The 23,778-nt window shown below is 46.7% G+C and overlaps 1 protein-coding gene across 1 annotated transcript in view; it reads left to right on the forward strand.

Moving 5' to 3' along the window:
* Hk (potassium voltage-gated channel subfamily A regulatory beta subunit hyperkinetic) overlaps positions 1-23,778 on the forward strand; it is a 104,645-nt gene that overhangs the window by 54,803 nt on the left and 26,064 nt on the right. Inside the window, exon 2 of the mRNA XM_055062547.2 lies at positions 20,303-20,444. Within this exon, the coding sequence (XP_054918522.2) occupies positions 20,303-20,444 (142 nt within the window). The remainder of the gene's footprint in view (positions 1-20,302; positions 20,445-23,778) is intronic.

Here is a 23,778-nt window from a genome sequence, read left to right on the forward strand (position 1 = left end):
ATTTAGCACTCACTATACATGGTCATAAAAATAAATCGCAGTAGCAATACGTAGTCATGGGGCATTCTCTTATAGTGTTGGGCTGCTAAGCACGAGGTCTCGGGATCGTATCCCGGCCACGGCGGCCGCATTTCGATGGGGGCGAAATGCCAAAACATTCGTGCACTCAGATTTAGGTGCTCGTTAAAGAACCCCGGGTGGTCAAAGGTCGCGCCAGCGCTTAGGTCGCGCTGCGCGCGAGACGTCTCTAGTTTGCGACTGCGCCTCTTCGGATGACTGGAAATTATTACCGTGCTGTATTACAGCAATGTAAACACGAAAGCGTTGATGCTACCAGTGAAATTCTGCCAACTCACAAGAAAATGGTACGAAAAGAGCAGACGACCGACATGGATTACCGCGGTGCGCCGTAAACAACCGGCAAATGAAGCGATTTCGTTCATTGTTCACTCGTGAGTGTATGATGGTTTTTACATGTAATCCACATGAATTTCACGATTATTGGTTATATAATCCTTTTGTTCATATACAAACTTTCAGTTGTTCGACCAGCGCTTCTCCTGTCTTCTTTCTTTTGTTTCGTTTGTGTGTGCGCTGCCCAAGAATGGAAACCACTTCTGTTGCATGCGCTAGCAGTGGCCGGAGTTCACGCGTGCCGAGAAATTGAATATGTGCACGATGCATTGAACATGACCGGAGTACATTCCTGCATCACCACTGCACTGGTAGATCGAGTTACTGGACAACACACTCGCGTCTTGGTCGTGCCGGCATTTCTGAAGCAGAAATGATTACTAATACTTTCAACTTACGTCTCTTGAGCACTCTTAAAAAATGGCCAAGCTATTTACATTGCTGCCTCTAGTATATATTGTAAGGGACGTACTAGTTAAAGTTGTGTGCGCATGTCGTATTTGTGCTATGGCGCGATATATTTTGTTTGTTTCCGCACAGTGTCGATGGAAGTCCGTTGTCGCCAACAGAGACAACACGGATTTGTAGCAAACAAATTGTGGGTAACTGCAAAAAAAAAAAAAATGACTTTAGCTAACACGCTTCGTACGTGCCGACGATTTGTTCCGGCGGCACATACGATTTCGTTTCCAATGACCTTCTCAGTGTCGCATGGCTAAGCAGACGCTGCCCTTTCAACGCCTTGCAGCCATAAAAATAATCGTCAAACGTACCGATCTTCTTAAAGTCAGATAGAAGCGTGTGCATCTTCTTCGAATAAAACGTCCACGCACACACACGTAGGCACGCACCGCGCGCGGTACGAAACGTGCCCAAGCACGCGCAGTGCAAGAGGCAATCAAGGCGGTGTGAACGAGAGACGCGAGAGGTGTACACCCGATAGTTGAATTTTGCCCGCGTGCGGCGCTCTCACGTCGGCGCGACAGCACCGCTTGGCGGTGCCGTTGTTGTCTATACACGTTAACATTGTCGCGTAATAGAAGAACAGCGCCCAAAAAATCACCGACGATGTAACAAAACTGCATGAAATACATACCACTGGGTGTGTATCCATGAATGTGCGCCACTATAGAAATATGTGCCCCAGGGGCCAACGGGCATCTGCCGCTCGTCAATGAACCTTCTTTTTTTGACCTCACTGAAAGTATCACAACAACGTCACATTACACCTTGACCTTGAGGTAACGCGAATGTCCTTGCAAATGAGGGCTGGCGTCAACGTTGTGGTTTTTTCGGTTCTCAAAAAGCGCGTTCTTGCCAAATAGGACCTTTAACATTGCGTTTGTGCTCTTTAAGGGCTTTGCATAGGAGTTATTGAGCTAAGAGGCTTTAGCTGCTACCGAAGCGGTTCTCTATATGGACTTTTTCGTTTTCTCGTCAGTCATGCAGTGACGAAATATTTGTCAGAAGACAGCAAAAATTGCCAGAGTAACTGCAGTGGTTGTGAACGATAACATTTATAGGCTTGTGGGAGCATCACTCGGCTCCAATAAGAATACGTTCTAAAGCGCGTGCATGCATTACTGCATCGAACCATGACGCCGAAAGCTCAGCACCTCTACAACAGCATGCCCTATGCGCTGCGCGACCTTTACCAAGGTGTATGGAAACTGGTAGCGAAGCTTCCATAGAAGCCCGCATGTCAAGAAAACGGCGGCTCGTTGATACCATCACCATCTACGTATTGTAGGGACAACAAACAACAAGCAAAAAATAATAAAAAAGCGACGTCAGAATCGGAAATGGCAGTGACGTCGAAATCGTATGCTGTTTAGCGCGAATGTTTGAATTTCTTTAGCGTCCGGCATTTTAACCGCTAAGCCAGCAGTTTTTTATTTGAGACTGAGGCGAGCTTGTGACTCGGCTCAGCTGAAACGTCAGCGTGTCTTTTAATTATACGAGTGGTGTATTTCTTAATGTAAACATAATTAGGCTGTTATTGACGGCAAGTGATCTAGTAGCTTCCTTAATAAAGTGAGCGAATAGGATGGAAATGAATGACACTGCCACAGTGGTTTCAAAAGCAACTTCACTTTTATTCGTCTAGAGTAATGCAACCAATATAACTGACCAAACGCAACATATTTCCATGCATGAAAAGTACTATGGCCATGATGTCTAAAAAAAAGTTATAATGTAAAGCAACATATGCGGATCATTCTCGCAGAATCATTCGTAATTCCTTGCGACACTATCTATTCATATGCAACACTTACCAGACAAGACAACATTGCCCACACTATCATTTAGAAAACATTCGACTTACTAATTCTGCTGCCCGTCGGACATTCAGAGCCTGTGTTACGGAGAGTAAACGAACATAGCGCGACGTTTCTTCGTGGAGCGTTCTGCCTTTATCGTCACGACGAGACAAGCGCGTCGGATACCGCAGCGTGAACTTGCACGATAACAAAATACCTGCGCTCACACGTTTCGCCGATGAATGCCGTGCGCTAGGTCACGCAAAATTTGAAGTGTAGCGCACGCCACAGTTTGAACAAACACGCAAGGAAATAAAAGAAACTCGGATGAAACCGCCGCGTTCAAGTCAGCAACGCCATTCCGCATGACATAGTAGCTGGTTTGCTCAGCCTTGCGAAGTGTTGCGCCGAACCACTGGTTGGTAGGCGTCACTAAGAACGACTAATAAATTGTGAAATAGAAAAAACTAACATTTGTTGTTTCAGTAGAGCAAAAATACTTGAAACGAAATATTTACTCGTATGACAGTATCCTGATTAAAATTTTCGCGAGCGAGACCAAACCAGCGCGAGCGCGAGCTGACACGAACAGACGGTAGTACGACACAAGCGGACCGGCTGTGATCAGACACAAAGTACGCATCGAGTGGTCGGGTGGGTCCGCATGACACCAGTTTACCGCGCGCACGTGACTGGAGCAGCCGCTCTCATTGGTCTCCGCCGCTCTCGGCTCGCGTCTTTCATTTCCCGCTCCGCGTTCGCCCTTTTAGCTTTCGCTGTGCTCTTTCGCTGGGTTACGCCGCCGCCGCAGGAACGAGAGCTGCGCTAGGGTCCACGCACTAGGGGCTTTGCGGCGATGGCTACGAGATGGCGCCAGAGTAGGGCTCGTCGTCTCGGTCTGTCGGCGGTGGCTTCTGTGAATGGTGCCCACGCATCACCCACGCGCTGGCACTCGCGGTAGGGTCCCTAGAAATACTAGGGACCCTACTATTTCTAGGGACCCTACTCACGGTCTCTAGATTAGTGAGGCAGTCGCGCGACACTTCGCTCCCGTTTGTAACGTGTCGCACGAGACCGATTCTTCGCACCATATCGCGAAATGAAAACACGTACAGAGCTGCACTCGAATTGTGCGTTACGAAATCGTCGGTGATTTTTTTCTGCTTCTTGAGCTGATTCGTCGGTCGCACATGTGTCGGTAAGTCATCGTCCTCTTTATGTTGTAATTATTTTTATCTTTTCAATGCTTCGTCATTGCTATTGTTTTAGGAACTAGCTCAATTTTCGGTCATGGTCCATTTCACGCAACATAGCGCGATGAGAGCAGTCGGTGGCGGCAAGTGTGAACGCACCCATACCTTTGCGTTCGCCGTCGATGCACAGCAAGCAGTCATGCGCCGGATGCAGCTACAGTTGGGAAGCGCGAGGAAGCAAAATATACCCTAAAAGGAAGACTGATACACTGATAAGACGTCAAAATGGTGACTGTAAATCTGAGTGCTCGCCTTCGTAGCCAAAGCTCCGGAGCCGTTGCAGCTGCTGAGGTGAAGACAGACAATTCCCATGGGACACTAAGCTCTTGCGTGTGAACGGCCCCTTTATTAATGTTAGGACTGCTAGACCGTAGCGAAGCAGCTACGGAAATCAGTGATTGAAACGTAGTACTCGGAGCGTGCAGCTGCCACCGTTCTTCTTTTTTTTTTTTTACGTCACAGGTGAGCTCTAGGTGATCACCGTGGGACCAGTTGCCGTCACAATGCGTCACAAAGGTTCTCGCTTTCATTGCACACCACCATGTCTTCAGCGCTTACAGTCGGTGCGAAATGCGCCGGCGACCATGCGCTTCGAGTACCGCGTTTCAGTTGCTTAGCACTGTGCGTACTGTTGCCTAGAGACCACGAGTATCCAGACTTTCCGCCGTTCCATCTCGTGAGGCCGCGATGAAAGACGATAGCACAGAATGGCCGAAACAGCTTCAGTCATGTTTCAGTAACTGTTTGCGCACCCAGAAATGCAACATGTTTGATCAGATGTGGTTTCACGTGGTATTTCGGCAACGCAAGACAGAAAAGAAAAAAAAAGCGACGGAACATATTAAATCAACGTAGCCGGCGGCAGCGTCCGCTGAGCCCGGCTCGGCCGTCAGATGGCATTACATTCGTGCCGCCGCCGCATGAAGGCGCCATCGGTCCATATTCATCCCGCGCCCAGTGCCTATACTCTAGTACACTGTACCTACAGTGGCACCCGAGCATAGTCAGAACACCGTCCGAAGAGTTCAAGCGCTAAGCAAAACCTTGCTGTCGCTGTCAGTTCATCGCCTTTCGTACGAAACTGACTTTTTTTTTCAATTTCGCACTGAGACTGCTGTAACGTTGAAGTCCTTCTGACGTCAATAATGACGTGGTATAGCAGTATATTTGTGATGTTTTATGAAAACCACTTAGAGCTACTACCCTAGGTTTTCTAGCTGAGTTGGCACATAGACTTGTCAGGAAAAAGTGGTGGTGGCTGCCGGGTTCGGTCTTTAGACCATTAAGACATTCTTGTTTTTTTTTTTCTGCAAAGATTCTTTCTTGCTTGAGGCTTGGGCTGCTCTCAGGCGACACTTTCCCTTAAGTAGACACATTCTCGTGCACAGATGACACCGTCTGTGCACTAACGACTACTCGTCACTAGCACTACTCCTCACTGGCTTTTACAGCTCACCAACATTTTGGGTCGCCCGCTCAGTTGCGGATTGAGGTTTTTGTTTACCCCTAGCTACGGTAACAACGAGGATAAGTGTACTCCATAATTCCGCCAGTCAGAGCGGAAAGGGAGGGGGAATCGTCTTCGGGAACCGCAGACAAAAGAAAAAAATCTTGACATTGGTTTGAAACAGAAATGCTTCGTTTCTCTTTATTTATTTCCTTCCTGCCTACCTTCCTTTTCTTCCTTTCTTTCTTTCTTTCTTTCTTTCTTTCTTTTTCTTGCGTTCTCCCTTACCAACGATTATTGGGCAACTCACAGCCGCGGAACGACTTACTAAACCCGGACGCTCCGAAAATGAAGACGCCCCAGGGCGCAACTTGGGGCAACCGCACAGCAGCTGGGGCCAAGCTTGGGCAACGCTCGCATCGGGACCCTTTCAGTCTTATTTCTGACACTCCCGCTGAAGTACTCTTCGCGCTTCGTGGCTCCGTGCGGCTTTGGTCCCCGCTTGCTTGTCTTCTGGTGCAGTTATACACCCTCTGCTCCTCGCTTCACCCGGAAAACCCTGTTCCGGCCCTCATCCTGGCTCCTGCGCTGCTGTGTAAGCGCGGCCGTGTGCGTGTGAGCATGCTGCCGGCTTGCATCTCGGAAGGGTTTTATTTTCGGGGGAAAAAAAAGAACATCGTCGCTTGTTTATGCGAACCGTCATGAGGCCCTGAGAGGGAGAGTGAATGGCTACAAGGACGCAGAGCGCAAACAACACGGAAGCTCGAGTGTTTGAAGCTTTATTAGCTGAGCGTGATTAGCAACGTGCAAACGTGTTGTCAGCAAAGTTTGTCAACGAAGCTTGTCAACAGTCGTGGTCACCAAATGTTCTCAACAAACAAAGGACACAGCAAAGGTTTCAGGTTTCGTGATAAGGGTTTTTATTGGCGTATCGGTGATCATGCGTTAATTGAACAATGTGAGAATTTTTCAAAAGGGTTATCAATGAAGTTTGTCACCTTTCTGCTTGCTGCGCTATACTGTTATAAGAAGGACAAAAAAGCGACAGACACACATGTGAGGAAACTTTCAACTGCTTATTGTTCGCTAGTACACGTCAAATATATACACGAAGGGTGCCTGCGAAATAAATATAGAACACGAAATGAAAGACGAAAAAGAAGCCAAACAACGCACATCTGATTTAACAGTGACAAGTAAGGCTAGATCTAACATCCGTCTGTGAGTTTAAAGGCCTTTTCTCCCAGCGCCACAGAAGGTGTGCTAACGGGGTTTCCCGAGTCATTTTGAGCATGAAAAACGCTTCCAAAATTTCACGTGCTTTTTTAGATCTGCATCGAGCCAAAGCCTTCGTTTCTTTGAAGATAGCCTTGCAGCTGCATCATGCGCAATGCGTCGCCAAATGCCCTGGTGACTGGAGCATTTTTGTCGCATACCTGTGTTCTCTTAACTTGATATTAATACACCTGCCTGTCTGGCCTTTGTGTGATTTTCCGCACGTGAAAGGTATTTGTACACAAGGTCGTCAACACATTCCAAATACCTGTTTTCTTTTACATGCTTTATTACGCATTTGTTCTTGTCAGATTTTGTATCGTTATTTACTTTTTTGCATAGGCCTTTCATCTTTAAAGGAGCTGATAAAAAATAATAAAATCTTTGGCGCCGTGCCTTTCGCCAATCTGTCTGATGCCATGTGAAATATTACGCGTATAAGGTACGACAGTCACCTTCTTATTCTCGCCGTCCTTTGTAGCTACGTTATTTTTGTTATTTAAGCCTCTTAAAACTTTTTCCGCGATGGACGTTATAAGTGTAACGGGATAACCACTGTCCTTAAGCTTCGATGGTGACCTGCCGCTACACATTATCGTTGATGCTATGGTCACATGATTTTTTGATGGCTAGGTTAATGCGCGAGTTCCTAATTGCTCTTTTTATTAACTTGGAATGCCCGGAATCCTAATGGAGCAGACTTTTTTGCATTGAATCTTTTGCACTGAACAGTTGCACTGAATCTCAATTTTAAGTATTAGAATTTATTTTCAATTACTGTTGGCCGTCTCGGCCGTAACAGGGAGGAGTCTCGGCCTTAACAGGCCGTAATTGGAGGCTATCATGATGTGGCATTTCTACCGTAAGCTCCAGGCCTTGGTGTGCCCTTGTGAACATTTCCACACTCACTGTTTCAGTAACTTCTACGAACTGGTCATATGGAAAACAAAGAAGAAAATCATCGACGTAACGGAAACATCCGACTACTCCAAGGCTATGTAGCTTATTTTGTAATATCCTGTCGCCCTTAGCTAGAAATATGTCGCACAGCAATGGAGCTGAAGATGACCCGACACAGATCCCTAATTTCTCTAAGAACACTTGTCCCGGCCTGAAACATGACGAACAGCGATTTAAGGTATAACCTTAATAGTTTCAAAAAAAGGCATAAACACTCAATCCGCTATGGTATTTGAACCTTACTCTCCCGTAGGAGTCGATACATTTTTCAACAGCTTGCATGGCTGCGGTTCACTCGACTCGGTAAGTCCGTTACGCTCGGAGATGTTCGCTCGCGGCGGCGCTGACGTCGACACCTATAATGTGGCGTCATCCTACCCGCGAGCCGATTGATGTCCAGGCGTCAACAGCAGCGCAAATGGCGACGCCTCTATACGTGAGAAGCATACGTCGGTGGGGCACGACGAAGCCGATGCGGGTCTCCTTCGCTCCCTATTAACCGATGCTGAGAAAACCAAAGCGCGCCGCGGTGCGTCGAAGACACGGTTTAGAGCAAATCGAAAACGTCGCACAAATCGCCCGCGTCATCAAGGCTTGCCTGAAGGGAAAGTCTACTAAAAGGTTAGAGCAGATAGGGAATGCACAAGATATGAAGGCGTGATCAAAGGCATTTCGTTGAGCAAACTATAGGTAAGGAGCGCTGGAGAGATGGAAGTGATACAGGAGGTCATCTAATCAAAGGCATTTCGTTGAGCGAACTATAGGTAAGGAGCGCTGGAGAGATGGAAGTGATACAGGAGGTCATCTACGGGGTGTTTCACGTAATTTGAACCAAGAATTTAAATAGAGTGGTAAACCGCAGGCGGGTGAAACCAAGGACATATGGTTTGACGTAATGTGGCGCTCCTTAGAATATTATTTTTTTAATTTTCCGCTTAATTAATTAAGACGAATTACGCAAAATTTTTAATATTCACTTTAGGGCCAAGTGCGTTTCGTTGCGTTGTCGAGGAGGTTCAGAAACGATCAATCCATATTTTTTTTTCTTATGGGGGGGGGGGGGGGGGGGGCAACGTAGATGCTGCGTGGTCATTTTTTTTTCGGTGTTTGAAAAAAGCGCACGAAATATGAAATAACACCCCGTGACTGCACTCATGCGGTATCGTATTGCAGCACTCTGAACTGTGCTTCGAGCGAAAGGACCGTGCGCGTGGACCGTGGCGAAGTGAGCAGCCACAGTCTCACGCATCGGCTTCACAGTGCGTCAGAATCTTTGATGGCTCAAGTGGTTCTAAAAAATAATATTTAAAAAAATACTCTAAGGAGCGCCACATACCGGTGAACCATATGTCGTTGGTTGCATTCAGCTGCGGTTAACCACTTTCTTCTTTTGAATCCTTGGTTCAAGTTATGTGAAACACCCTGTTAAACGTGCGAGTACGTGCTTGGGGCGGGGCATCGAAAAGTGAATTGCTTGGCGCAGTACACGTGGCACCAGGTTGAGGTGTGTCTGTTGCTTTTTCGGGGGTACGTAATGCCGAGTAAGAAGCTTTTGTTATCCCCTGCATTAAAATTAAAAGATTGACTGCTAGATAGCTTGTTGTGCGTAAATCATAAAGCAATGAAAGTTCCAATTAGGGCAAAAAATATGGCGAGAAGGCAATAACCCAACCTTTTTCACACTGGCTAACAAAACAACGAGGAATGAAACGTTTCCTACTAATAATAGAGCAGGCGTGGTTGGTGCAGAGGAGCCCTAATTGCCCTAATTTTCGAGCGCCAGGTGCAATGCGCACGAACCAGCTGCGCCCCCCCCCCCGTTGGTGGCTGTACTTTCTCGCGGGTGTGTACTGCGCTCTGGTAAGCATGTTAACGTTTCTGAACTGTCATTGCGTATGGGAAACATAAACTCCGTTCGTTGTACTCTGCGTCAGCGGGCTTCTTTACTTTTCTTCGGCTTGTCATTCTGCGCCCCACCTTTGATACCACCTCTGTAATCGTCATCAACATCATCATCATGAACAGCATTACAGTACTGCATTCACTTTGCTGCAGTACAGTCCCACGATTTTTTTTTCAGTTTTAACAGCTTAACTGGGGGCGCGAGAGAGAGGAGGGGGAGCGGGGCGTAAGCCTTCTTGCCTTTACTGCAGTACCTTACGTTCCATCGGTATTGATCTCCTTTCTCAAGCCATAATCCCTCACCCCACCTTCCAACTTCGTCACAGTGTACGAAAAAGAAAAGGTAGTCCGCTTTTTCTTTGAAAGGTCAGAAGCACCTATATATATCTGCAGGTTTAAAGATACACACACGCACTCATATGCATATGGACGCGCGCTAACACACGCAGACATCCGCGCTGACGCGTACATGTACACCTCAAAGAGGTTTCCCGCCGTTGTTTATGGCGACTTTACCCGTACAGCACCTCTCGGGCTCGGGTTCGACTAGAGAAGAAGAAAAGTGCAGCAAACGCTGACATCTGGGAGCCACAATATAAACGTCAACGCCGACTGCATACTTGTGTCCAGACCGACACCGCTCAAGTGTGATGCAGATTCTCTAGGGATCGTATATATATATATATATATATATATATATATATATATATATAGAGAGAGAGAGAGAGAGAGAGAGAGAGAGGCCTGCAGCATATACTCCGTGGTCTCCGTATAGCAAGTTTAAGCCTGCCCAGAACCGGTAGGAGCACGTAGCTGCTCGTTTTTCGCGGCCGACCTTCGCGCGCGACGAAGGCATCATTTATGGAGGGCGCCTATTTGTTTACCGGACACCTCGGGCGGCTGATCCTCGCGACTCCATCCCTGTCCTGCTCTCGGTCTCCTCTTTATCCTCACTTCTTTCCGAACGCCACGCCCAGTAACGGACGCTCGCGTGTCCCTTTATTATGGATGAGAGGCAGGACGCCGGCTGTGTCCTGCATTCCCACGCGGTACCTCGCACCATTCCACTGTTTACACGAATAGCACAATAGAGGGGAAATACTTACGCAGTAGAACGGGACAAATAAAATCGGCCATACGTATTACCATCGTCAAACCAGTATTGGTTCTCCATTGTATGGCCAGTAAAGGCCAATATTGTCAGAACATTGGATGTGTGTTGGTGCGCGTTTGAGTTACTAGGTTAATTTTGACTTGTATTCATTGCTTCACGAAGCGGAAGTAGTGCGAATCTTCGTTTGCTTTTCGCTACCTCCACTTTTTAACAACGAAACTTATGGCTGCGACTAGTGCAGCCTGTAGACTTAGTTGAGTAAGCGCAGGTGAGCGCATTAGGTCGAAGACTCGAGCCGAGCCGAGACTTCGTGATCTGGATCGGGTTTAGCGTTTCTAGCGCTAACAGTGTTGCATTGTTGAAGAGAGCTGAGAAAAACGGGCAGGGAAGAACGCGGTACTCCGATTCTCTCGCGGAAGCATTCCCTCGAAATTATTCAGTGCATAACTGGGAAAAGAAGAACTTCAAGTCGAGCTGGTCTGACGATTAGAGGTGAGACGGAGCAAGCATCATCAATATGCGACGCCCACGATACTGGTACTTCCTCTGGTGAGTTTGTAAACAAGTTTGTTGTAGCAGCTCGCGGCTAATGATAAATGTAGGCGCACGTTTCGTAGCCTTGATTTCACCCTGATATCCTGCTTTCACATTTTCGTTACAACAGACGGCGCAAACAACGATAATATGCTACGTTAAGTAATTACAACGTATTTACAAGAGCAGCGCAACCAGATACCAGGATGGAAAGCAGCTCGTGCCAAGCTCAGATGATGCGTCGTCGTATTCATTTGTGCAATGTCTGTTATCCGTCTGTTGTATCGCAACGCGATCATCTCATTTTTTTACCCCACCTATCGGCGCACATAGAAACTGTGGCTGAGCCAGACGCACTCGAAGCGCTCGTTCGGTTGATTTCGCCTCAGAAAACAAATCACGAAGGGTACTGAAAGCACACCCCTGCTGATCAGGGTAGACGTGCGCGGTCCAAGTAAATTACTCACTGGGAGAGGACGTCTGTGAAAGGAAGTTCGAACGGTCACTCAGACGAACGCGCTGCTGGTCATGCCGCGGGTATTCTGAAATAACATTCTTTACTCACGCATCGATATTGCCACAGAAACTACAGGCCTGAAGAATTTCGTCTTATAAAGCAACCCAAGAAATTAGGTTTCTAGGCTACGTCTAAAGTTGACGAAGAAACGTGCCAAAAGCGTGGTCAGTTTTCTTATTTCATTCTTTTTTTTTTTGTTGTTGTTATTGTTAGGTGAGAACCGCAGGAGTGGATTGACTGTACAGGAGTGAAGACTTTGTTCATCAAACCGTGCATTCAAGCAATGTTTGTGCCGTGAGGCACGAAAAATAATTGTCGTCTGATACTGAACTTGTAACGGAAGTCCAGGTTCGCTGCAATTCGTGCGTGGCAGTAGCTAATCCTTCCGCCATCTCACTTCCTGCGATACGCACGTGACTCGATACACATAGAACGCGGACTTCAGGACCGTCAAGAGAAGCGAAGGTCAATGTTTTCACTATTTCGTAGATTGTGGAGTAATCTACACGATATTAAAATTTTTTTATGGCATTTAAGACCCCTCGGAGCCAGGATATAACAGCTGTGTAGACGAGTGTGTAACCCTCCTGGAACTGGTGCATTTATTGAAGCATTAGAAGCTTTGCCTCTATAGGTATAGCTTTGCCTCACATTGGTGATTTTTTTTTATTCCTGAGATATTCAACTTCACACAACGCGGGACGATCTGTTAAGGAGGATGGTTAACATTAAAACGCCGAGAAAGATGATGATGATGACGATGATGATGATGATGATGATGATGATGAAACTGAATGCTCGCTTGCCTACATCAAGGAAATCAAGTTCACAATCTAAAACTGCGCTTAAATAATTACTGTTGGTTGTAACCTTGACCACTGTAGCCCTCAATTTATTACATTGCATTTCCCTTAACTGGATCTCTAGCATGTCAACGAAATGTCCTACCCACTAAGGTTGCCTAGTGGCTATGGCGTAGCGCTGCTGAAGTCGAGGTCCCGGGTTCGATCCAGGCTGCTGTGGCCGCATTTGCATAGCAGGGAAATTGTAAAAACTGTTTTATCAGGCAAAAAGAATGCTTCCGTTTTAACGGAGTGCCGCAATAGCGCCATTAAATAGAGCGTAACATCATAATGAACGCCGGCTGTAATTCACGAGAAAGATTACAAACAGTTATTCCGGTGATAGCTGGGCAGGTTCACATAGACCACGGTGTAAGAAAATTGTTCTTACACAGCGACATAGACGCAGACCTGGCATTCCACCTCATCCAATTGCAGAGAAAAATGAAATAAAGATGAGACATTGATAAAAAGTAGGAGTAAGAACTCAATATATGCACATAAAAACACAATATATTGTTTTAAATATCCGCCAAGGTAAATGTATTTAAACTTTTATACGAAAATATATTTCAGTTACTTACACATGCACTGTAAGTAAACACGATACAAAACTCAAAGGTTTAGGTGTGTAATAATAATGTGTATACGGGGCGATCATATTTAAGTTTCCCTGAATTTTTAAAAATCACCTGTTGCAGATAATGTAATTCTAGTCACTGAGCGACGCCACCAACGGCAGGCTTCACTAGAATCGGCAAAGTCAGTTGCCGCTTGACGAGGAAACGAAGAAGACATTGGTCGTAAACACTCCGAAAGGCCTGTTTTGCTCGAATAGGCTTCCTTTTGGTGTAGCCTCTGCTCCGGCGATTTTTCAGAGACGTATGGACGGCATCCTGCAAGGCATTCCGGGCATTCAAGTATATTTAGACGATGTGGTAGTCGCGGAGAAACGCGGCAACTGCGAGACGCTGCGCGAAGTTTTCAGACGTTTCCGGCAACACGGTGTCAAGCTGAATCCGCAGAAATGCAAGTTCCGACAAGCAGAAGTTGAATTTCTGGGACATCGTATAAATACGAACGGATTGTTACCTAAGATGGACAACATTGCGGCAATAATGAAAATGCCGAAGCCAACCGGTGTTGCGGAACTACGGGCGTTCTTGGGCTTCGTGACCTATTACCACTCATTTCTGGGAAACTTGGCTACTGTTCTAGAGCCGCTGCATGAACTGCTAAGAAAGAACACACGCTGGCAGTGGGGAGCGAAACAAGATAACGCGTTCCGAGCAACAAAGCGGCTGCTAGAGGAAGCTAAGTTCTTGGCGCACTACGATCCATGTAAGCCGCTTATCTTGGAAACCGATGCGTCGTCGTGTGGCGTTGGCGCAGTGCTATATCACTGAGTAAATGGGCAAGATCGACCAATTTGGTTCCGGTCGCGAACGCTTTCAGCTGCTGAGCGTAATTACGCGCAAATTGAAAGAGATGCATCTTCTGAGCCTTTTCAGCCCCGACAAGCCCGTTCCCGCCATGGCCGCTGCCCGGATTCAGCGTTGGTCCCTCTTGCTAAGCGCCTACAACTACAAAATTCAGTTCAAGCCAGGAAAGACGTTGATTCCTGCAGACACCCTCAGCCGTTTACCAGTGCGGCAGGAGGATAACAACACTAAGGCTGCAGAAGATGACGCTCGTGAGTATGTTCTTCTGACCGATCACCTCAATACCTGTCCTCTGTCGGCGAGTGACTTGGCTAAAATGACTGTTGACGACAGCGACCTCGCGCAAGTCCGCGATTACATTCAGAATGGCTGGCCACGGTACTTGCAACCGGCTCAGGAGCCGTTACGCGTGTACATGCACAGGAAAGACGAACTGACGTACAGCCATGGAATTGTGTACTGGGGCCATAGAGCGGTTATTCCGACAAGTGCGCGGCAGTCAATGCTGCGTATGCTGCATGCTGCACATCAAGGGATAACGGTTATGAAGAACCTGGCACGTTCTCTTTTCTGGTACCCAGGGCTCGATCGGGACATTGAGAAGCTGGTCAACGCGTGTCCAACATGCATAGAATGGGGCAGCATGCCTCCTGCCCGACAACCCGTGCCTTGGCCGGACACAGAGGAGCCATGGTCTAGGGTCCATGTCGATTTTGCGGGTCCTGTGGAAGGTAACATGTTGTTGATCGTGGTTGATTCCCATACGAAATGGATCGAGGTTACCGCCATGAAGAACGCCAGTTGGGCAAAGACAATTGAAGCACTGCAGACTATGTTCAGCCGGTTCGGTTTGCCGAGGACCCTGGTGACGGACAACGGGCCGCAGTTTACTAGCGAAGAGTTCAGGGCATTTATGAAGCCCAATGGCATCGCTAATTTGCGGACAGCTCCCTACAAACCGCAGTCTAATGGCCTGGCGGAAAGAGCAGTACGGTCTGTCAAACAGGGGTTAAACAAAAACACACGCGGCAGTTTGCAAGCTCGGCTGGACCCCATTCTTTCGCATTATCGGCGCACTCCCTTGCCAAATAGGCAAACCCCAGCTTCTATGCTTCTCGGATATCAGCCACGTTCTTTATTGCACAACGTCGTGTCACGACCATTCCCTTCCGTAGGTGCGTGCAACAGTGGCCAACCGCTGAGCAAGGACGTCTGGTTCAAGAACTACGGAGTGGGCGACAAATGGAAGTCAGGCGCGGTAGAGTCCACCGAAGGCTCGCGAATGGCAACGGTAAGGACTGCAGATGGGGAGCAACATCGCCGCCACCTCGACCAGCTAAAATCTAGGAGGACCAGCGTGGGAGGAGACGCGGTGGAACCCGAGGCCCCCATGCAAGTACCAACGACTAAAGGCAGCCAGAACGCAGCGGCAGACTCGCAGTCTCAAGGACACGATAGCAGTCACAGTCAGACTCAAGTGGGCACCGACATTCGAACGCCGTCAGACGGGCGGGCCAAAGCCGAGGTTGCTACCAGCGAGCCGCAAGTGACTGACCGGGCTGAAGTGACACTGCGTAGGTCGAAGCGGAAGCCCCGGCCCCCGGACCGCTTCACTCCTTAAGGGGGAAGAATTGTTGTGAATCAGCACGCGCCGCTGACACGTGTTTGTTTTGTTAGATTCACCGGCCATGCCTCTTGTGAATCGGCAGTGACTGCGGTGACGTCACAAGATAAAGACTATAAAAGCCACACTAACCTTTAATTAAGCGTTCGTTCTTTGCCAACTGCTTCTCGAGTAACTTCAGAGATGGAGGCGTCCACGTCGTAGATGACACCAGTAGTGGAACCACTGTTCAGGGGGATGTACGAGCGGAGCTTAACGCCACCTAGTTCTGTAACTTTAGTCAGATTTCTCAGCGCAGTATCATGTGTGACGTCGATAGCCAACACATTTTTTTCGTGTGGGCTATCACATACTGTTATCTGATTTGGCGCCACCGCTTCAAGTTGCACCGATACGGACTGTCTGTTGAGTCGCCTCAGGTTGTCGGTAGCGAGTTCTGGTGCAAACAGAATCGTACTGACTGCGGTATTCTGAGTTGGTCCTACCGTTGGCGTGCTCGATGACATGGATGCCCTGGTGGTGTGTCTCCGTTTCGCCTTGCGGCTCCGCACAAGCTCGAAGGCGTCATCAGAAAAATCCTCACTGATGAGCGAGTAGACGTTGGTGTCATAACCGTCGGTGACGCTCTTTCCCTTCCCCCAGTGTAGGGTAGCAAACCGAACGCTCGTCTGGTTGACCTCCCTGGCTTGACCTCTTTGCTATCTCTCTCTCTCTCTCTCTCTCTCTAGTCACTGAGCCAGATTATTTAGAGAGGCGAATATTATTATTTGCACGATCATGCGAAACACTTATTCAACTGTTTAACAATATATTACTAATTAACTTCATAATTAATTACTTACGGCGCATATTGCAATTGACCAATTGTAGCTGGTGAGATCGCAAGGCGTATACACTTGGAATGAATTACCAGAATGACCTCACTTTCGTGATATGTGCCATTAAACTCGCCGTTAAAGTGCACTGTTCTCCCGGTTACTTTTTAAACAAAACGCGCTTTTGTGCATTGAAACACACAAGTAACTTGAATGCCCATGTATTTCGTCCTACACTTTCGGAAATAATATCTCAAAACTGGTGTTATCCTAGAGATTCATTTCAAGTAGATACGTCTTGTAAACTCACCTAGTACAATTCGTAAATTGCAATATGTATCGTAAGGTACTTAATTCAGAAGTTAAGTGGTTGAATATGTGTGTCGATTTCTCGTGCTGGCAAAGTCCGCCTATTCGAATAATCTTGCTCAAGGAGAAAAATTACGCTATCCGCCAGAGGCGATTTCTAAATTTCAGGAAAACATCAAATTTATCACCCCGCCTAATAATAATATGGTCCTAATGATAGGCGAATACGTTGAATACTGCAGGAATTTGTTAAGACAATTAAGTTAAAAGCGGGTGTGTAGCGCTTCGAAACGACAGCATTATAACGACGAAGTGTATTAGTCTCAATGCTGGTCACAATCGTCTTCACTGTTCGCAGCCTTGAACAGTATATTGATTGCCTAGTATTTTAACTCGATGAAGCGTGTTAATATTACCTGCTGAGAAAATTCATACCAGTATAGATTGAGCAATTTTCTTATTTTCTTTTTATCTGTGACGCCGCGTCTTCGTGACGTCGCGCTCTGCAGCTTTTCTGAGAGCCAGGGCCGTGTCGAGAAGTTTTTTCCAGAGGGGGGGAAGGGTTGTCCCCAACTTGACCGGACACGGAAGGTAGGAGGAAGAGGGGAGGGTGGCTGGGAAGGCCGCATGCTAACACAGAAATTTGAGGGGAGGGGGGCACGTTGCCCGGTGTGCCACCCCCATGGCAACGCCACTGCTCAGAACATCGGCACCGTAAAAGTAGGTCAGCGGCACCAAGCATGTAGCACTCACAAGCAGCTTTGCGTGCAGTGCGGTCGCTAGCGGTTTGGGGCCCGAGAACATTTGTGGCAGATAGCATTTTCTTTTTTCATTTCTTCACTTCTTTTCGTGGTGTGTTCACATTAACTGCCTGCATTAGTAAATAAAAAAAAATTGTAATGAAACAGAAATCCAGTGTGAGCTTCTTTTGCCCACCTCTGCTATCTTTGTTCCCATTCTGTTCGCAATACTGCCTTTCCTGTCTTTTATTTCGCTCTCTCTCTCTCTCTCTCTCTCTCTCTCTCTCTCTCTGTGTGTGTGTGTGTGTGTTCGCAGTAGCCGCGCAGAAGTTGCCGGCTTGTTGTCGTCTGCAGATAACTCGCCACCCGCGTCCTCTCCGGCATACGTCGCGTGAACTGCGTGTGAGCGTGGATCCTCCGCTGTTTACTGCAGCACTATGGTATAGAGGCGACGAGCGCTGTATAAAGCTGAAATGGCTTGCGCCGCCCACAGCAGGCGTTATAAATTGTGGCGGCATCATTGTCGCGCGAGCCTATAAAGCAGACATTCGCGTGCGCGCAGGCATAAACCGCCACGCGTTTTTTTTTTTTTTTTTTTTTTTGTCTACGCATCGTATGCCGGTCTCTGCGTTCCCGAGCCTGCGTGTTACCAAATCCCGTGGCTCTGCTGGACGCCGTTTATGTGGAAATAAGGGATGAATAGAGAAGCGAGGACGCAGCATGTGCTCAAAGAATAACCGCAAAGGAGAAGCCGTGGCGGCTGTAAGGATGAGAAAATACCGCGGAAAGATGCAAGAGAAAAATGTGTCTACCACCCCAAAGACGTGCACTATAACGGGGGAGAACGAAATAAGCAACGAGGGAAAGCCGGCGTGCATAACTGCAGGCTTAGCGTGATTGGCTATACCACGCGTTGGAGAAAGCGAAAAGGGTACCGAAATAACGAGAAAGAGAAGAAGAAAAGTTCACTGTATGAAAGCGCACACGCGCAATAAGAAGCGTTCGTCGTTCAGTTAGGCACGAGCGATAATGCAGGCTGGTGCATCTCAAGAAACATAGCAGCGCTTATTGCGGTTTGCGCGTCGGCGAAACAAGAGGTCGCGGTCCCAGGATCGTCTGTTCCGTAAAAGACCTGCGTGTAATTTATAGCGGATGGTATGAGGAGACCAGCTGGCCAGGAATATTTTTCTTTCTTTTCGTTGATTGCATTCGTTTGTTTTGCCCCTGAACAGTATTTAGGCAAGCGGGCTCGTAGTGACAATACAATGAAGTACGCGATCATTAATCATGTATAATTCCAATGACTTCGAAATGGCTCTACAGAGGCTGTCTATGCGTTATGGTAATTCACGTTGGCCTCCTCTCTTTACTGACGGTCTATGGTTGTTATCTGCTCGCACATCGAGAGTCACTTGTTTTGACTAAACGAGAAGGAAGGGGATTAACCGAGGGGCCCGATCTTTATTAGTCATATCATGAGTAGCCAACAAACACTGACACCAAGGACAACATAGGGGAAATTACTTGTGCTTAATAAATGGAACGAAGAAACGATAAATTCATGGAAATTAAAGTGGATGAAAAAACAATGCGAGCCGCGGTAACGCAATTGGTAGAGCATCGCACGCGAAATGCGAAGGTTGTGGGTTCGGTTCCCACCTGCGGCAAGTTGTTTTTCCATCCACTTTAGTTTCCATTAATTTATCGTTTCTTCATTTCATTTATTAGGCACAAGTAATTTCCCCTATGTTGTCCTTGGTGTCAATATTTGTTGGCTTCTCATGATATTGCTTTGACTAAGAAGTACGTGAGGTACGCACAACCGTTAAGCCTGTTCAAAAGGACAGCATTTGCCACAGTAGCTTTTGGGCTCTGAATTGTTTTTGACAAGTCAAGGCCTACCTAAACATACACTTTTTTTATTGTCAGTGGTTGCTAATTATATCCAATCACGTGAAAACTAGACCGCAACCCTACACTATACGGTGTCGCTCGTATAGAGCACGAGTACAGCTGTGGGACTCAAAGGCAAAAACATTCGCAGATCAATCTAGCTGGTTATGACTTAAAATATAACAGAGCGATTTTTTGTCGCTCGCAGACAAAACCGATGAACAGACAAAGACAAGCGCTGCCTTTCAACCATTGAAGCATACCCTTCAAAGATTTTAAAATTACCCAAGACCTTGCAGATGTCTCCCTATAACCGGTGGAATTCCTATTTCTTCGCTATAGCCGAGCCTTTTCAATGTCTTCGTTATATCCGAGATTTACACTTTTCTACACCCTGTTAAAACCGACGCATGTTCCCGGATGCTGCGCCGGGTCTACCGTCGCTCACATCTGGCCGCGCTTTAGACCGGCCGTTGGTAAGGCAGCGTTGCGTTGCTGATTTTTCATATAGCTCATCACCGACGCCGGCAACCGTCTCAGCGTTGCCGCCAAGCAAGTTGTCGCCAATGCTCTGTCATACATGCGACCGCTTCGGGGCTCCGACACAGGCGGTGTTGCTCGCTGTTGTCTTGTTATTGAGATTTGATTGCGACCACGGCACCACACGCAGCCATCGGCCTTCGCCGCCGTCGCATGAAAACGGTTGAGGAATCCCTTTACAGCCTCGCTGCACAAAAACAAAAAAGCTGATGAGCGTGCGCACATTGCCGCTTGGTGCTACTCGTTACAACGTGCAGTCGTGCCAAGTCGCTCAGCGTTACAATGTTTTACGCGAGAACCACTCGGTTATTGTTACCATTAGCATTGCATCGACTTGGTCTGCGCCCTGCTGCCTCTGCGCTTTAGCCCACGCTGAATTGAACTGTTGCAGCGTTCACCTGTGTACTCACCCCCTCGCAGAGTCTCCGAGCCTGGTGGGTGACGTGCACGCTGATTCGGCGCTGAGCACGTCCAAGCTGGGCAGGCAGCACGTGGCCCTCGACTCGGACTGCATGAGTGTCAAGAGCGAGCACAACCTCACCAATGCGCTCATACAGAACAAGTGAGCAACACTCCTCTTTACCTTCCATGTTCGTGTTGCTTCGCCGCACGTCTCATTAAAGAGGCGTCGGTACTGCGTTGTATGTGCGCGATCAGATATCTGGATGCAGTTGCTGGCTCACTTATGACTTATGAACTTTGACATCTGCATCAGACGCCTTTCGCATTCAAGAACCCTCCCCCGGGGTGTTTCCCAAAGCCTTACATTTATAATGGCTTTTTCTTGGGGGGGGGGGGCGAGGGGGGGGAAGGTGGACTTTAGGTTTAGCCAGCCATGCGCTCGATCGATCGGTCAGTGTATAAAACAAATGAATGTATCAATCAATCGATCGATGAATCAACCAACTGATTAACTAACTAATTATTTGTTTACATAACTACCCTACTTACTAATTACCTACTTACTTAATTAATTAAATGCATTTTTCTCGTACGTTTTGCTTCGGTGCTCTGTTAAACTTTGACCTTTCCTGCCGTATTGCGTTCTGTCTGTGGACACGTGCTTCTCGCAATAACGTTTACTGATTTTCTCTATTATCAAGTTACATTACCGTTCCTTATGCTCTCAATCCATTCACGGTACACACCGTACAAGCAATAAGGTCAAACTTTAGCTTTAAATCACAGGGCACAGTAGAATAGATGCGGAGACATGAGTCACGTGTTTTGGCACTGCATTTTCGCCATGCTTCCGCACCAGCTGGCCCAGTGATCGATGATTTCATGGCAGAAGATTAGGAACGCTCTATGGTTTTTACACGACAGCGACGTAGAACGTACGTTGTGAAAAAAGGCTTGAGCCAAACAAAATTCACATACTTAAAATACAATTTTTTTCCTCTCTTCGTCGGCAGCTTTCTTCTCCGTTCATGACAATATTTAGTTCTTACAATGCAATCGAAGTACGAAAAAAGACGTCGCTTCATCTACGACCCAGTTCCCTAAAAGCCTACTCTCTCGTCCGCCTTTGCCCCAGACGTGTGCACGTTACAGAAAAAGAAAGTAGCCGATTACAACTACAATTACTTGTTTCCAAAGTATAAATGATTACAGTTACCAATTTATGCCACGAAGGTAAATGAGAAATTACTAAGCAATGATCGATTACTTTAACGTTACTTTCGACACCACATTTCTTTTAAACCTTGCACAAGTACAGTAATCAGAACGAGCTGGTGTGGCTCTTTCAATGCGCTCCCTGCTGCCCATCACACGTTATCTTGACTAATAATTGTTTTTCAAAATTTTGTTCGGTAATCTTCCCTCATTTTCGCGTGAAGACATCTGCAGCGACACTGAAAACTCAGTAGAAGTGCGCGCTGGAGGAAGGACTGCGTTGCAAAGTACTGAACACCTCGCTCACAAGATTGCGCTTATTAAATGCCGCGATGATGCTCAGGTCTGGACCCTCTATGAACCGCGGCGCTTCATCGTTTGCTGTATCTAAGGCAAGGCGCTACCGACAGGGTCGGTGAAAAACCGAAATATCTGCCGTTAACTGATGCTCTGGCATCAACGTCCGAAATCGCTGTTGAGCCGTAGAAGCACCGTTTCAATCTGTCGGCCAACATCAGGTGGGCTTCCTCCCGGCGCCCATCACTCCTTAGCGATTAGGAATTAAATGACTGATTCTAAAGGACGCTAGCAAACGTTCACGTTTCTTCATAAGGTGGCCGAATCTAAACAGTATTGGAATATGAGGCTGCATAATATGCCCTAAAAATACTTTTCGTGTCTCATGATCTCAAAATAGGTGTATGAAAGGGAAATATTGTCATTCAACCGACTTAAACATGAAGCTACAAAGGAAGCCTTACTCGGGTTTTGTTTTTTTAGAAAGCTTCGCAGTTAAAGAAAAATTCATCCTGATCCCGTACGAGTTTCCGGACCAGGACAAATGTTTCTTCAACTGCGAAGCTTTCTTTCTGGATAATCCATATAATGTTTCTTTTTATAGCTTCGTACTAACGGAGGGATGACAATTTTTCGGTTTCATGAACTTTCCTCCATATCGTGGGCTTCCATAGAACTGATTTACCAAAATAGCTACGTATGAGTCACGTATACGACATGTAGAGATACAAACATGTGCGTTCAACGGCCATACACTACTATCTATATCACAGAAGTCATTGACTACTCTAAACAAAATATAATTGAGTAGCAGCTCTTAACGCCTCTGAAAGCCGCTTAAAAGCACTTCCAGTAAAGAAGAGAGATAAACATTTTATTAAAACAATTTGAGAGGTCAGACGTCCAAGAAGGATGCCGAAATCTGCAAGGCTGCCGTATTCATGTGATCAAGGCATTGCTGCAGAATGTAGATTGTGTGACGGAGGTAAACAACGCGCATATTTCAATCCCTTTGGACACTGTGGCACCTGCCAAACATAAGTACTCATAGCTGCGTCACCTGTTATAGCTTGTTTCGTTAAAAATGTAATTGGTTACATGTAATTGGTTACTGAAAAAATTCATCGGATTGTAGCAAGCGCTACCGAGCGAACAAAGTAATCGTTAAATTACAAAATTTTCAAAGAACGCAAGTGATTACAAATAATTAATTACATGCAATGCGTTACGTACAAGTCTGATTTGCCCTCATATCTTCTACCCCTTCGGTCTTGCGATACTTCGCCGCATACATTAAATGCAAAAGGCGAATTATGCTTTACAGAACACTTCTGCAGGAATAAGAAAAGGAGTGCAATTCGTCAATGGAGTAAAATTATTATTTGGTTTTTGATTGATTGATTGATTGATTGATTGATTGATTGATTGATTGATTGATTGATTGATTGATTGATTGATTGATTGATTGATTGATTGATTTAACGTCTCCTTAAACGATCGCAATTTTAACGATTCATTTTTTTTTACCCATTCAGTCTGTAGAAAAGACCTCACGCAACTAAGCGCGCTCTTCTTGCGAACCGTAACCGAGTTTTTAGCCAGCTGCTTTTTACAGCATCAACGTATTGAACGCAGCGATCCCGTACATCTGTCTACTGCAGTACCACGCAGTACAAGTAATCATGAGGACCGCAATACTAGAGTTCTATCAAACAGGAGCAACAACGTGCATTTTCATAAATGCTCCCTTTCGCCCAATGCCAATGTCTATCAAGAAACTTTTGAAGAAAAAATACATACTCAGAGTTTTTATGGAAATCAATACAACCGTGTCAATCGATTAGATACTGACGAATAAACACGCTAAGAGCCTAAATCAACGCGAAGCCTAGTAAAATGGGAGCAGAATGATACAGACGGTGTTCCCGAATAGACTCGGCAAGGTCTGAGACGTTGGCATCACTGCCGATAAATACGCACAC

Source organism: Dermacentor andersoni, chromosome 3, assembly GCF_023375885.2.
Source record: "Dermacentor andersoni chromosome 3, qqDerAnde1_hic_scaffold, whole genome shotgun sequence".
Classification (NCBI taxonomy): domain Eukaryota; kingdom Metazoa; phylum Arthropoda; class Arachnida; order Ixodida; family Ixodidae; genus Dermacentor; species Dermacentor andersoni.